Source organism: Lepidochelys olivacea (genome assembly GCF_965140295.1).
Source record: "Lepidochelys olivacea isolate rLepOli2 genome assembly, chromosome: 18".
Lineage (NCBI taxonomy): Eukaryota > Metazoa > Chordata > Testudines > Cheloniidae > Lepidochelys > Lepidochelys olivacea.
In genome coordinates, this window is record NC_140428.1 from 13,102,526 (window position 1) to 13,117,770 (window position 15,245).

General features: G+C 59.9%; 1 protein-coding gene across 5 annotated transcripts in view; it reads right to left on the bottom strand.

Annotated features, from left to right (window-relative positions):
• Positions 1-820: 820 nt before the first annotated feature.
• The window catches only part of LOC311532759 (anoctamin-7-like), a 29,312-nt gene continuing 14,887 nt past the window's right edge, over positions 821-15,245 (bottom strand). For 2 of the 5 annotated variants that reach the window (XM_084651540.1, XM_084651538.1), the window contains 12 exons: positions 14,838-14,975; positions 13,712-13,810; positions 13,073-13,175; positions 11,829-11,940; positions 9,675-9,729; positions 8,956-9,053; positions 8,297-8,433; positions 7,671-7,876; positions 5,454-5,599; positions 4,819-4,909; positions 3,196-3,355; positions 821-994 (listed from right to left, as the gene is read on the bottom strand). In XM_084651540.1, coding sequence (XP_084507666.1) covers positions 963-994; positions 3,196-3,355; positions 4,819-4,909; positions 5,454-5,599; positions 7,671-7,876; positions 8,297-8,433; positions 8,956-9,053; positions 9,675-9,729; positions 11,829-11,940; positions 13,073-13,175; positions 13,712-13,810; positions 14,838-14,975 — 1,377 coding nt within the window. In that variant the 3' untranslated portion in view covers positions 821-962. Of the gene's footprint in view, positions 995-3,195; positions 4,401-4,803; positions 4,970-5,453; positions 5,600-7,670; positions 7,877-8,296; positions 8,434-8,955; positions 9,054-9,674; positions 9,730-11,828; positions 11,941-13,072; positions 13,176-13,711; positions 13,811-14,837; positions 14,976-15,245 lie in introns of those variants that run through there. The other 3 variants (XM_084651539.1, XM_084651541.1, XM_084651542.1) reach the window with 3 other exon arrangements.

Sequence of the window (15,245 nt, forward strand, 5' to 3'; positions counted from 1 at the left end):
GTGACAGTCAGAGGCCTGGGTGTATCACTATTGGCTGCCCCCAGCCTCTCCTGCCCTCCTCACAGCCCTTGCAGCCACGGCCCGGAGAAGGCCAGCCCAGCCCGCAGGAGCTGCTACCAAACTTCTCTGGACGATCTTGGCCCAGAAGGTAAGTGAGCTGGGGCTGGCAGACTAACTCCACCAAGAGCCTTGGGAGGAAGGGAAAAGTTGGCACAGTGTCTCTGTCTCTACTGGTACCTCCGTGCAGCCGTGAAAGGAGCCGTAAATTGCACCAGCAACTTGGGCTATGGGCCCACTAGGGCTCAGAGCCACTGTGTGCATTGGGGGGATGAACAACAGGGCAGAGCGGGGGGATGTCTCACTGCTCCTTCCTGGGGCGTTTGCACTGAAGCATTTGCACCCTTCCAGCTGCTGCTCTGTGTCCCGGAGCGGCTCGCCTCTGAATGGGGTGACCTTGGCCTTACAGCCAGCCCCACTCACAGCGATTCGGAGGGTCCGCGGCATGGGTCAGAGTCAGCCGGACGCATGGGGCCCCTGCTGCTGATTGCCTTGGAGCGTGACCAGCTTTGGACCCATCACCACCCGTCTTGGAGGCAGCAAAGCGTTCGCAGGCTGGGGGCGAGCGAGCGGCCCACTGGGCCAACTCAGCCAGGAGCACACCGGCAGCCAGCTCCAGGTTCCTCCTCCGGACTTGGGATACTCCACACAGGCCAGCTGCCTCATTAGTGACACCCAGGCCAGGCACATGTCTCCGAGTTCGTCGAGCCTCGTCCTGGCACTCTGGAGGTCGAAGGTCATCCGTGGGGCATTGATGGGCCACTGCTGCTTTGCTGGCCCCTCTGCACAGCTCCGTGGACCCTGCCAGTGGCAAGTCACCTGATCAAGTGTGGAGGGTCCCTGGTCCAGGCCAGCTCTGCCTTCCCATCTGTCAAGCCCCCGGGAGCTGCTCCCCGCCGGCGCGGCTAGCTCATGCTGCTGGATGAAAGGCTGCTTGCTGCATTGGGTGGAGAGGGAACGGCATGGTTAGAATTCAACCAATGGTCTTGGCTCTGGGCCCAATCCTGCAAGCGAGGGGTGGGGAGGCCCCTTGCGTTGCAGGATTGGATCCACACAGTAGCACTGTAACTATAGGGGGTGGCTAGATTGGGGGTAAGGCGGCAATAAAATAAAAAGGGTAAAACGCGGTGCTGATGCCTCATTCCAGCTCTGGGGGGGACACAGACCAGGGAAGTCTGAAGGAGCTAACCGGGGCTGTGTCTGGGTGGGGGTGGCATTTCCCCCCTGCAGAACTGCACTCTTCCTCCAGCTGATGTAAACCCACGAGTGCTGCAGTGATACACCCAAGTGCCCGTTCCTCTCTGGCCTCCAGCTCCCCTGTGGCAATGAGTTCCACAGCTCACACATGAAGAATTCAGCTCTATGAAAGTGTCTCATACACCGCGGGGCCTTGCAGCTAAAACCCAGAGCCTGAGCCCCAGCACCTCCTGCAGGGCTGAAGCCAGGAGCTGCGGGGTTGAAGCTCTGATCCCCGGTGCCCCCTGAGGGGCTGAAGCCAGGTGCAGCAGGGCTGAATTCTGGAGCCCCGAGCCCCGGTGCTCCCCATGGGGCAGAAGCCCTGAGCCAATGGGCAGAGTTGAGGGGACACGGGGGTGTTGCCCCCCCAAAAAAACTACAGTGCAATGCGAAGCATTCTGGAAACTCCCACCCCATGTAGCTCAATCGGCCCCCCCAGGGTCGGACCCCGCTTCTCCGTGTTTCTCACGCACCATCCTGTTCATTCGGGGGCAGCAACACCACCCTAATAATCAGACCAAAATGGGAATGAAAAGAGAGGAGCAACCCCTGCGGGGGGGCCCTGGGAGCGGGGGGGGGCAGTTCCCCACCCTGGCACACAGCCCCCTTTAGCATTCAGATGGCAACATTGCCAAACCCACTCTGCCCACAGTGACCCAGCAGGTGAATGCTGCTGATGGGGCCCACCAGGAGGGTGTGGGGATGGGCCAGGGAACATTTGGGCTGTCAGGAGTGAGCCAGGGAAAGGTGAGCACCATGGGTGTGTATTGCACAAACACAAACACACACCACAGCAAGCAACAACAATCGAGAAACAGCAGCAGGAGCTGTTCCCAGAGTCTGTCTTACGGGGTGCTGGATCCTAGCCCAGACTGCCCCCAGAGCCCATTCCAGGTGAGCAGAGAGATCCAGTCCGGGTTAGTCACCTGGCCTGCCCTAACTGCAGATCCCACTGGCTAAGCCCCCCACCCCCGCACCGTTACAGGTGCAGGGAAATCCAGGATCGGAGTCTGTGTTGCCCGAAGAGGATTCTGGAGTTGAGGGGAAGTGATGGAAATGAGCCAGCTGGCAGAACCAAATCTGCCTCCTAGTGGCAGAGTGGGGCAGACACACATCAGGAGGTGGTGTAACCCATGAATTGAAGTTCACTGGTAGGTATCTGGCCCACAGACCTTGAGGTACCAGCAGGCCTAGCGCACAGCCCCAGCAGATACCCGCTTTGCAGGATCTGGCACCGAGGCCAACTGTTCCTGACTGCCGAGTCCTGAAGCGACCAATCAGCTCCACCCGCTTTGTGACAGGAAGTGGCGAGCTCTATCCCAGGGATCAGCTGGTGCCCGGAGGGAGGAGCCCACTGCACTCAGAGATCTGGGGTCCCAAAGGTGATACGAGCTTGGCAGCTTCTGCTTGACCCTGGCAGATGTTTGTCCGTATCACAAAACCCCTGCAAGAGTGCGGAGCAGACCCTGGTGCTCACGAGGCCCGGGCTGGAAGAGCTGGGGAGCTGATGCAGATGAGGGTTGTGGGGTAACAGCGGAGTTGGGCGGGACCGGACTGGACAGATGGGCACTGAAGTGCACCGGCAGAGCTGTGCGTGCGGAATCTCACACTTGTCCATGCTGCGCCCGGCAGGAGCCAGAGCTCCGAGTTCCTCACTTCGCTAAGTTAGCGCAGAAGAAAACTCAGCCTCTCCTGATGCGCCATCGCAGAGAGCTGGTGGCAAAGAGCTGGCAGAGGGCAATGAGGTAGTGAGAAGCAGAGCGATTCCACGCGTGGGCCCAGACCTCAACTGTCCCCGCTCCCTCCCACTCCGCGGGTCTCCTGTTAGTCACTCGCTAGCCCGCGTCTGTTTCACAGAGGGACAAGGACAGACACGCACCCGCCGGCTCCTCGCACACTGACCTGGCGAAGCTGACTCGCGACTCACCGTCAGCAGCACCTCCTGGTTATCGGCCAGCGCCTGCTTGGCTAAGTAGCGCTCTCGCTTGATCGTCAGCTCCAGCGACCCCGGGACATCGGGCACCAGCCAGTCGATGAGGCGCAGGAAGAAAAAGACAACGTGCTGGTGGGGCGGGGGGAGGGGAGGGAAGGCGAGGACAAACAGACAGAAAATGAGAAGCAGGGACAGATGGACAAAGAGAGAGGCAGGGAGGATAAAGCCACATGGAAAACAAGAAGAAAGGACAAGGTTCAGAGAGGCTCTATTCGCAATGGCCCTCTACTGTTAGTCCTGGCCAGAGGGGAAGGCTGGCCCAGTGGTTAGGGCCTGAACTTGGCACTTAGCCTTGTGGGGCATCAGGGAGTCATGAGGACAGACACATTGACAACCGTGTGGGGCTCAGGTACTAGAGTCCAGGGGCCCTGACAGCTATGCAGATCACAGCCCTACAGCAAAGGAGGGCCGTCCACCCAGCCCCACAGAGAGCAGCCGCTCGCCTCCAGCCCACAGGCTGCAAGCCACTGGCCTATTCACTGAGACTGTTTTATGGTAACACCCGTTGTTTCATGTTCTGTGTGTATATAAATCTCCCCACTGTATTTTCCACTGAATGCATCCGATGAAGTGAGCTGTAGCTCACGAAAGCTTATGCTCAAATAAATTTGTTAGTCTCTAAGGTGCCACAAGTCCTCCTGTTCTTTTTGTGAATACAGACTAACATGGCTGCTACTCTGAAACCTGTTTTAAGCAGCAGGCAGGGTGCTGAATGTGGCCTGGTCCCAGCCCTGCCTTTCAGGCCACACTGGGCACCATCCAGCCCCTCCCTTTGATTCCCTAGCTCCTGGCCCAGCCCAGGTCAGAATCACCCCCAGTCGACGTCTGGGCACCTTCAACACCTCCAGGTTTACCCTCAAACCAAAACTCTGCATTCCCAGACCTGGGAGCTTCATACCAAACCGCCAGGGGCAGGGAGCGTCTGTCGGATCCTAATGCTATGGTCACACACATAACAATAACGAGGCCTCTCGCCAGAGTCCGAGAGCCTCTGCTCCAGCTGGCCTTGGATACGCAGCACCGATTCGTCGTCCAAGTGTGTCATGGACAGTCATGAAAGTCCTTCAGATGGGGGCGCTGTACAGCCGGCCTCACTGGCATGTTCCCGGCGCCTCTGGAGTGAGCCAGGGAGGGTGGAAAGTCAGGTGAAAATGCCAAATAGTTGGAATGGGGCAGGAAAGACCTTTTCTGGTCCTTGGAAAGGATCCACAGCTCAGGTCTGGTTCAAGCTGGGGTCTCGGGGTGAGGTTTGTGTGCCCAGACTGGTTCCTCTGCCCTTCAGTGCAACCCCCACCCTCGCCCCCCGGAGGTTTCTGATCCACTTGGAAAGAAATAAGCCAAGGTGATGGGCATGGTCCAGGACCCTAAAGCGACCCAGCAGAGAAGAAGGGGCAGCCCTGCCTCTCCCCGCCTTGCTCTCAGCTGCCCGGCCTGGCCTGGGTCCAGCAGGGCTGGCAGGGGCTCTGAGCAGCACAGGGGGCCGGTGGGAGGACCGCCGAGCCCACGCCTGCACGGTGCTGGCCGAGGCTCACCTCGAAAGCGATGATGAAGCCCAGGCGGATGGCCAGCAGCTTCCAGTAGAAGAGGGTGTAGTTCCCATTGGCATCCCGGAAGGCTTTGTACCTGGACGGAGGGGCAGCAGCTTAGGGGGGGCTGGCTCAGTCCCCCGCTCGTGAGCCTCACCTTGGTGGGTGGGGCGAGGAAAGGTTACTTGACTGATAGCCCTGGCAGCTCCCACATTCCAACCCCCCCAAACTAGAGCCCCCCAGGGAACAAGCTGGGAGGTCAGGCCCCACGGCCCAGTCAGCCCAGGGTCCCTGCTGACCTGCCAGTGAGTGGCCAGCCGGTGCCAAGGGCGGGCGGAGCCTTCCTGGCAGCTGCCCTTTGGCAACTGGACGGAGACCCACCAACCTCATCTACACAAGCCCCTGAACCACTGCCCCTGCTACCAGCCCCAGTTTCATTGCACCCAGTGACCCGGTGGTGAACGGCTCCAGGCCCAGCCCCAGGGAAGCCTCTGAAAATGGCCTTGGTTCTGCTCAGCTGGGGAGAGAAGGGTCTTAACTGCAGCTCCCCATCACCCTCCCCCCTCACCCACTCCCCAACCCCCTGTGCTGTCCCTCCCCTTTCCCCATTGCCCCTCCCACCACCTCCCCATGCCGGGCACCTGCACAGGGTGTGGTTGCCGGTGGCCACGTAGCACGGGGGGGAGTAGGCCAAGGTGAAGTTGACGTAGCCCTGCAACTGGCTCTCGTGCTCGTACTGGTAGAGGAGCCGGGGCAGGAAGTCCGAGGTGAAGGCGATGAGGAAGGCCTGAGTGCGCGAAGGACGGGGGGTCAATGGCGAGTCATCCGGGACGTCCCCCGGTTCCCCCTCCCCAGGAGTGAGAACAGCTGAGCCAGGGTTCCCCACCGTGGGGCACATGGGGCTGCCACAGGGCGGGTTGAAGGCTCGGGCCACAGGCTGCCCTGCTGGGAGCAGTGAAGGAGAGGAACGGGGCTGGCAGGGGGAGGAGAGCAGCCAAGTCAGTGCAGGGTTTCAGGGACCATATAGAGATGGCGACCTGGAAGGGACCTCGAGAGACCATCTAGCCCAGTCTCCTGACCTGAGGCAGGACTAAGTATCGTCTAGACCAGTCCTGGCAGGTTTTTGTCTAACCTGCTCTTTAAAACCACCACTGACCGATATTCCACACCGTCCTGCGGTAACTCGTTCCAGTGCGTAACTGCCCTGACACTGCGGGAGTTTTTCCTAACGTCTGATCTGAACCTCCCTTGCTGCAATTTAAGCCCGTTGCCTCTTGTCCTGTCCCCAGAGGTTAACGAGAACAATTTATCACCCTCCTCATTGTAACAACCTTTTATGTGCTTGAAAACTGTTCTCATGTCCCCTCTCAGTCTTCTCTTCTCCAGACTAAACAAACCAAGTTTTTTCAATCTTCCCTCATTGGTCATGTTTTCTAGACCTTTAATCATTTATGTAGTTCTTCTCTGGACTTTCTCCAATCTGTCCACATCTTTTCTGAAATGTGACACCCAGAATTGGACACAATACTCCAGTTGAGGCCATATAAACACGGAGTAGAGTGGAAGAATGACTTCTCGTATCTCACTTACAGTATTCCGGCTTATACATCCCAGAATGACATTTGCTTTTTTTGCAACAGCGTTACACTGTTGACTCATATTAAGCTTGTGATCCACTCTGACCCCCAGATCCCTTTCCGCAGCACTCCCTCCTAGGCCGTCATTTCCCATTGTGTGTGTGTGCAACTGATTGTTCCTTCCTAAGTGGAGTACTTTGCGTTTGTCCTCATTGAATTTCATCCTATTTACTTCAGACCATTTGTCCAGATCATTTTGAATTTTAATCCTATCCTCCAAAGCACTCGCAACTCCTCCCAGCTTGGTATTGTCCACAAACTTTGTAAGTGCACTCTCTGTGCCATTATCTAAATCATTGATGAAGATATTGAACAGAACGAGACCCAGAACCGATCCCTGAGGGATCCCACTCGTTATGCCCTTCCAGCATGATTGTGAACCACTGATAACTACTCTCTGGGAACAGTTTTGCAACCAGTTATGCGCCCACTTTATAGTAGCTTCACGTAGGCAATATTACTCTAGTTTGTTTATGAGACGGTCACATGAGACAGTATCAAAAGCCGAACTAAAGTCGACCTACACCACATCTACCGCTTCCCCCCACCAACAAAGCTTGTTACCCTGTCAAAGAACATTGTCTCTCAAGTCACCTAAGACCAGCTGGAGGGTGTCAGGTGGCAGAGATCAGAGAAGGGGATTGGGAGCCGCAGGGAGACATGTGGGAGCCTGGATGGGTGCCACAGGGCACACCTCCAACCCCAGGCCCCTAGAGAAGCACCAAGGGCAGGGAAAGCTGGGGCGCATGGTACCCTGCTCTGGTAGACTTCTGTCTTCAGATCCCATCCCCAAGGCAGACAAGGCACAATCCACCCTCACCTTCACCGGGGGCACCGCTCCTTTAGCAGCTGGGCTTTGTCCAGTGCTCTGGGGCCCCTGCAGAGTCCTTGTGCTGTGTCAGTAACACTTGCGGGTGATTAGTGTACGAAGGGCCCTGTGTGGGTGGCGCCCACCCCACACAGCTCCTGCCAGGGACAGGCCAGGGGCAGGCAGCCAGCAGAGGCAGCTGGGCAAGATGGAGGAAGGAGGGTGCCAGGGAAGCAGCAGGAGGCTGCTCCAAGCAGGGGGGCAGTGGGAATGTAGGCAGGGAGCCAGCAGGGCATGGAACGGGCAGGGTGAGTCGGGAGAGGACAGGGCATTGGATTGTTCCAGGCGTGCTCAGTGCCTGGCCTGGGGATGCTGTGGCTGGGAACGGCCTCCGAGGAGCCGACTGCACTCACGTTGACGACGACGGAGATCTGAGCCAGGACCTCCAGGATGAGGAACCAGACCCCGATGTCCTGGGTGCGGTAGGCCACCGGGCGCCGGTACTCGCACACAAACTTCTGGGCGTCCAGACGGATCTCCACCCAGTTATTAAGCAGGGCAAAGAGCGGGGCCAGCGGGAAGGCAGCCACGAAGATCGTGATGAACCCGAACTGCAGCACTGCAAGCCCAAGGGAGCAAGGAGTGAGGTGGCTGCTCAGCCAGGGTCTGCTCCCCCATCGCCAGAAGGATCCCATGAAGCGCCTCCTGCTGGGAGAGGCTGGGACTGGAGTACCTGGGCGCACCTCTCCACAGCCACCACTTCTGCCCCACTCCCTACAGCGCCCCCTGCTGCAAATGGCTGGGAGCTCCCCCAGCCAGCGCTCTCTATAGAATGAATAGCTTTTAGTTATAAATCAAACACCTTTCAGGCCTGACCCTGGCTCTCCCTCCAGCCGCGGGGCTGGGTATACAGCTCCCCGCATTAAGGCTGAAGCTCCAGCGACCTGCGGTCTGGGATTTCCACGCAGGCCGAGCCAGAGTCGCTGGGCACCAGCGGCCAGCGCGTCTCCTAACCCGGCCGGCTGCGCCCCTCGCTCACCCATCTCCAGGTACTCGTCAAAGAGCCCCTCGCACTCGATCAGCTCGTAGTCCTCTTCCCATCGCGGGGGCTCCTGGCTGATCTGCGTGCCCCGCACCCTGGCCAGCTTGCGCTTCTGCTGCCAGGCCTTCAGCTTGCTGTGGAGGGGGGAAGAGGGACAGGGGAGAATCCATGGGCTGGCTCTAGGCGTGTGTGTGTGGAGGGTGGAGGCTGCTTTTACACCAGCCAGAGGGGGTGAGGCACATGGCCACGTGCTGCGTCCTAATCTGTATCACACAGGTGTTGTCCAGGACTTCCCTGCAACCATCACAGGTGGAAACTGCCATCTGCTAGAGCCATGGGTCAGTGCCAAGAGCCCCCCAGCCTGGCCAGAGGAGAAACCCGCACTGGATTTCTGAGCCATCCAGACTAGGCCTCCTTTTCCAGTCACTGAACGGACAGATGCACGCAGGCTCCTGACTGTCACCGAATGCTCTGGCCACTTACAAGCATGCCCTCCCGCCCCCCGCCTTCTGGCTCCTGTCTGTGCTGCCCTGAAGGTTCCCAGCCCTATGGGATGGGGTGTAGACCAACACAACCCCAACAGCTCCCGGCCGCCTAACACCAAGCCAGCTGGTTTCCTTCTGCTGCCCCATCACCAGGCTCCGCCGGGCACTCACGGGATGACGAACTCCTGGATGTTGCCGATGATCTGCTTCCCCACCATGATGATGAACAGCTGCTGCGCCAATTCGATCAGGCACCCCCCGGGGCCGCACTGCAGGAGCCAGGAGAGACACACAGTCACTCAGGCCATGAACAAAGGGCAAGCTCAGCTGGGCTGGGTTAGCTCAGCAGCTGGCTCGGCCTGCACGTCCCCAGTGCAGAACAACCCAGCCAGACCCAGCCCTGTGGGAGAGAGATCTGAGCCTCCAGAGGTCCAGCCCCCACATGCTCCCAGCACAGGCGAGAGCAGGTCCGCGCTGGGATTGCACGGCGTCTCCAAGGGCAGCCCCAGCAGACTCACAACACGGGAGCCCCCACGCCCTGGGGTCCGTCTCGGCCTGGATCCCATCTCAGAGAGCGGCCACTGCCAAGTGCAGTGATCTGCCCCGGGCAGAATTGTCTGCCTGGCAGCATCAGAGAAGCCCAGCAGGGTCCCTAAGGCCGTTGCGGTGGGACATAAAAGGGTCTCCTAAGAGCTGGGCATGCTGAGGACGGGGTGGAGGGACCCCAAGGGAGCAGGAAGTCTGGTTGGTAAAGGATAAACCATCAAAGCTCTTTGGAGCGGGGACAGGCTCTTTGTTCTGGGTTTGTACAGCACCTAGCGCCCTGGGGTCCTGGCCGTAGCTGGGGCTCCAAGAGGCTCCCTGTGGTGTCCCCCGCCCCCAAGACTCACCTCCTCGTTCCTCAGGCCGAGCAGCGTACCGTACTGCCCAGGGTACCCCACAAACCTGCAGGGACAGGAGAGGCCTGGTCGGTTGTTTCTCTGATCTATGGCAGGGCAGGCATTGACTGGCACATTTCTCACCATGCCTAACCACTGGGGCAGACTGCTGAGGGGTCGGGCTCTCCGTCTCCTCAGGGCTTCGGAGCCAGCCCGGCTGCCTTCCTGCCTTAGCCAAGCACAACTGCATGGGCCCAGCCCAGGGGGACCTCCTCTGGCCTGTGCCACGCAGGGCGGAGCAGGCGGCCCAACGGCCCTTTCTGGCTCCACATCGCCTTGCTCTCGCCCAGGCTGTCCCAGAGACAGAGCCCCCCCAGCACCGGCTGCCCCTCCCAGGAAAGAAGAGGCAGGGGAGGGACAGGGGCTGGGTGTGCTGGGGGCAGGGATGCGACCCTGCAAGGCAGTGAGATAGCTGCAGGCAGGGATTCTTCGGGGAGTCTGCTGGACGTGAGCCAGACCCGGCGGTTCTCTCTGACCCTCAGGCTGGCCCCCACGGCCTGCGCTGACCCCTGTCGCCACAGGGGGCCTCCCTCAGCCCTAGCCTGGATCCACCCAGCAAGGAATGGGCCCGCCGGTGCTACAGCCCTGCAGGACCGAAGGGCTCGAGAAAGGGGTCATTCAGCAGCATGTCACTTCCAGCACAGACTCCCCCCGCCCCCCGTACACCAACAAGCGTCACAGAGGCTGTGGGTGCCCGTCCCCGTCTCCTCTCTGAAGCAGCAGCTGCAGCCCAGACTCAGCCCAACCCCTGCTCTGCAGGATAGTCCTGCCAGGGACTGGAGAAGGGACCTAACCCGCAGCCTCTGACATGCCACATGTGCTTTGGGGGGGGGGGGGGGAAGTCATTCATGACTGGGGCTCTAAGGGCTCCCCCTGGTGGTAGATTTAATCCCTACAATCCTCCTGCCAGCTGCCTAGATTTCGCATCAGTCCCTGTTTGGGGGGGCCAGGCTCAAGATCGGGGGTTTGAATTCGGGGTAGGTCAGATTTCTGGTTTGTCAGTTCCCAGCTCCAAAACCAATGTCACCTGCACTCCAGCGATGGGAGATGGAAATCAGAACATGTGGGAGGTTTGGGATTTTTTACACATAAATTCGGCATTAAGTCACCTGCTCCGAAGACTTTCATCTGCGGCTAGGAGAGCAGGGCAGCAGCGTCTCTGAGCCAGCCAGCCGGCTGGTTGTGCAAAGCCCCTCGGGGATCTGACCCTCTTTCAGATGGGGGGGAGGGGGCTTCCCATGAAATCTATGATGTGTTAATAATTATAGAGGATTCTGGCAACACGGGCAAGGACCCACAGGAAGAGGGCAGAGCAGTTTCATGCAGGGCGAAAGGGGGTGATAAATTCAATGGCATATTCATAAACCTCGCCCGCATGTGGTTTTGGGGAGGAATCTCCAAGCCCACAGCTGAACAGTGCATCCATTGTGCAGGGGCATCGGCAGACACATGGCACGGGGATCCCGGGCATGACTGAAGCAGCCAGATGTTCCACAGATGAGTCACAGCTGCCGTTTTGGTCCTTCCAGAGTAACCACATCATTCCTCCCTGGCTGATCACTGCGCACCTTGGATCCAGCCCCTCCCTTCACAGGATGTGATTGAACTGGGGGTTGGCAGGCGGCTCCAAGGGAGGGGGTTCCCCTCCCTAGGAAGGGGTGTCAAGAGCCAGCCACCCCTCCCCAGAACTTATCTCCATGGCCAGGGTCAGAACGGTGTTTGGAAGACACAGAATTAGGGGTAGCGCAACATACCATACGGCCACCCAGCATGCTAACGTGTGCCACGCACAGCACACGCTGCCATATAGGTCAGGCATGCCGACATGCATGTGCCACCATGTAACACGCTTACGGCTCATGGGAGTGTGCCTGCACCGTTTACTGGCGTCATTCGTGTCACTGCAGTGGAACGCGGCGCGGCTCAGGGACAGAACATCTCTCAAGTGGCCGCAGCCTCCAGCTCTGCCCACGGAGCCCGGTTCCCCGCTTCACCGGTCCCCTCTCTCCCTGCCTCAGGGAGGCCCCGGACCAGCCTGCCTCACACGTGATCCCTGTCACCCGGGCCCCTTGCCCACAAAGCCGGGAGCAGCACACCGTCTCACACCTGCCTTTGAAGAAGGCCACGTAGAAGGGGGAGGAGTAGAAGTTGACGAACTGGAAGATGAAGACTTTGAAGGTGAAGGCGTCCTCATGCAGGGTCTGGGTCCGGTGCATCTCTGCGGAGGAGACACAAGGGGGCAGTGTCAGGAAGTCACACATGGGCACTGCCCAGCGGCCACGGTAGCCAGTCAGCTCCCCGGGCCAGCGGGCATGAGACTATAGGAGGGAGCGTTACTTCCTCTGCCACTGAGGATGCCCCCTTCCCTGCACTCGACATCTGAGACAACCCCAGCTCACGCCGGCACCTCCTGCTGACAGACCAGGGCTCAGACCCTTACAGGATTCCTGCAACAGTTTCTAGTCACAGCTCTGCCATCAGGGCTGAGCCGGGCACAGGAGCAATACACGTCCACATGGAACCCACAGTACAGGAGTCAGGGTGTTTGTCCCGCTCTAGTGACTGGTCCATGTAAGAGGGTAAGAGTCTACTACTACTGCCAGCTTATGGAGTTGCTCCTTTAGCTCAAGTGGGAAAGGCGCTTTTGGCGCTGAATGTCTCCGTTTCAATCCCCCTTGACGACCGATGGTGGGAGGGCTGTTACACAAGTCGGTGGCTGCGGGACTCGAACGCCTATTACATGAGGTTCTCTCTCCAGCAGGGCCCCTAATGACGCGGGCTCTCAGCTGGCCTGGCTGTAAAGAGGATACAGGCACTCACAGGACCTTCGGTCCCAAGCAACGCCCTGCACAGACCAGTGGAAAGGGCATCAGCCAATCAAAAATTCCATACGCCCACTGGTGACCTTGGTGCGGGGCTTATCCCGGTGGGAGTGACCAGCTGGGTCCCAAAGAGCCTGTCCCTTCCTCCTACACAGGGGACGGGCCGAGGTCTCTGTAGCTGAATTGGCCTGGCATGGAGGAACCATATTTATTTCAGCAGAGCTTGGATCTGCGATACAGCCTTTCCCCGAGCCCTGACGCTGCCCCCACCGCGTTCACACAGCACGGCTGGCACCCAGAAGGTGGCCAAGGCCAGGACGTGTCAGACCTTTGCAAAGGTGCAGGGTGCCCCCCAGAGCTCGCCTGAGGTGGCACCATCCAGCCCTTGAAGCCCCAGAAGCCAGAGTAGCCATGCTCCCCCGCACACAGCTCCGGGGCTGGGCCTAGGCTGAGGTCTCTGCAGGACAGTGGGAGCAGCCCGGGGGGAGCCCCAGCCGGGCAGCACTGCCAATGGCTTCTCCTACTCACCCCACCGGGTGAGCTTCTCCGCCAGGGAGGTGTAGACCTGGCTCATGAGGAGGATCAGCACCAGGTTCACCAGGGTGCTGCTGATGTTCGCTATGTTCCCAGCCTGTAAAACAGCGAGACAAGCAACGCGCTTCCCTCCCGGGAGCCTCGCCAGCCCTGGGAGCTTCCCACATCACGACTCACCCCTGGCTCCTAGCCAGCGCCAGTTCCCAAGCTCTTCACAAAGGAGGTCAGTGTCACGAGCCCCATTTTACAGATGGGGAAACTGAAGTGCAGAGCAGGGCAGTGGCCTGCCCCAAGGCAGAGCTGGGAATAGAGCCAGGTCTCCTGAGTCCCAGTGCAGAGCACTCACCCCACAGCCCTGCCCCAGGTCCGGCTGAGCCCTGGCATAGACTTTCCGGGTGGGCTCCTCTCCAGCAGCTGCACAGTGCTGGCTGGGGCTCCGCTATTCGCGGCCTTAGGAGCTGCCGTCAGCCAACGTGCCCTCCACAGCTAGGTGGCCAGCAGCCGACTGACAGCGCTGGGTCCAAGCAGGGTCCGTCAGAGCTCCCTGGGAGCTCACAGCACCCCAAGCACAGCCGGACCACAGGGCTGTCCGGGAGGGGGTGGCTCCGAGTCCCCGCAAGGCACAGGACTCACCTGGGTCATGAGAATGGCGTTGCCCGTGTGATACATCATCACGCTGACGATGCCCCGGTACATGATCACGGAGACCAGGAAGATAATCACCACACACAGCTGGGAGGGGGCAAGGGGAAGCCCAGGCGTAAGCAGCAGGAGGTGGGCGGCCCGGCGCTGGACTCGGGGAGTGGACGGCACGCGGAGCAGCGAGCGCCCCCTGCTGGACTGCTCCACTTTGCCAGCGAGGTGCAGGCTCTGAGCCTTCTGACCTGCCAACACCCGGCCCGGGCCTGCCCTGGGCTTGATTCTCTTGTGGGGGTGGGTGAAGTGAGGGGTCTCTGGGGCCCGGGGCTGGTGTCGAACACTCTGGGGGGGAGTGTTAGCACCCCCATGCAGGTCTCGGCGCAGCTTTGGGGGACACTCTGTCACTCTGCCAGGCCACTTCGACACGTTCCTGGTGGAGGGAGCCCACCCCAGGCGGCCGAAGGAGGACAGATGTCCCGTGGAGACGGGCAGTCCATCCTTCCCACCCGCGCCAGGGGCTCCTTTAACGGGGGGCTTCAGGAGAGTGACCCCTGCTGGGGGAAGCTGGAAGTGACACCCGATCCAGGCGCTGTCTGCTCTAATCGTCTCCATTCTCTTTGCCATGCCCGTTAACGATCAAAGCTGTCAGCACCCAGCCCAAGTCATGGGGCCTCTCTCGCAACCCGCCCATGCTTCCCAGCTCCGCCGGGGTCCCTGCATGCTGCGCTGGGGGGAATCTGGGGTGGGAGGATAGGGAGCCCTTTGGGCCTAAGCTTCCCCAGGTCAGCGGGGTTTAAATTCACTACGACCATCGCTGGCATGAGATGAGTTTTCCGGGTCTCAGTCCCGGGTGGAGAGGAAGGCTGGCTTGGGGACAGGGCCCGAGCTAGGAGGCAGCGGAGCGGTGTTCGGTGCCAGAAGCCTGTGCTCCTGCTAGCAGGAGAGGAGGGAAAAGGGCTGGAGACAGGAATCGCCGTCAGCACTCTCCTCGCCCTGCTCCGTGGCAGATGAGTTTGAGCCCCAGCCAGCCAGTTCAAAGAACAGGGCAGTGTCCCGCGCGGGCACGTCTCCACCTCACTGAGGCAGGGGATGTCAGCCCGGGCCCTGTCCTCCTCCTTACCATGATGACAATGGCCATGGAGCCCGTCAGGACACGGGAGAGACGGTCCCGCCTGGGGAAGTATGGCTCCTTCACCCCCGTGATGGGGTTCTGCTCCATCCATGGGGCCATGGCAGCGAACTCAGGCCTGGGCCGCTCCTGCAGGAGGGGAAACGGAGCCAGAGGGGGATTTAGCCCCCATTCACCTGGCATGACTGGTGTGGTTCCCCCTCCCAGGGCATCCCCGCTGGGGAGAGAACAGGCTCTGCTGGACTCTTCTGGACAGCTGGGCATCCGCAGGCATGCCCAGCCCCTGCAATCTCCTTGCTGAGTTAAATGGGAGTTCCCAGCGTTACAACCGCTGGTGTTTGTGCCCTATTGTGGGAGGGCAAGTGACTTCTTTTCGGGGGAAATGGGGCTGATGCAAAC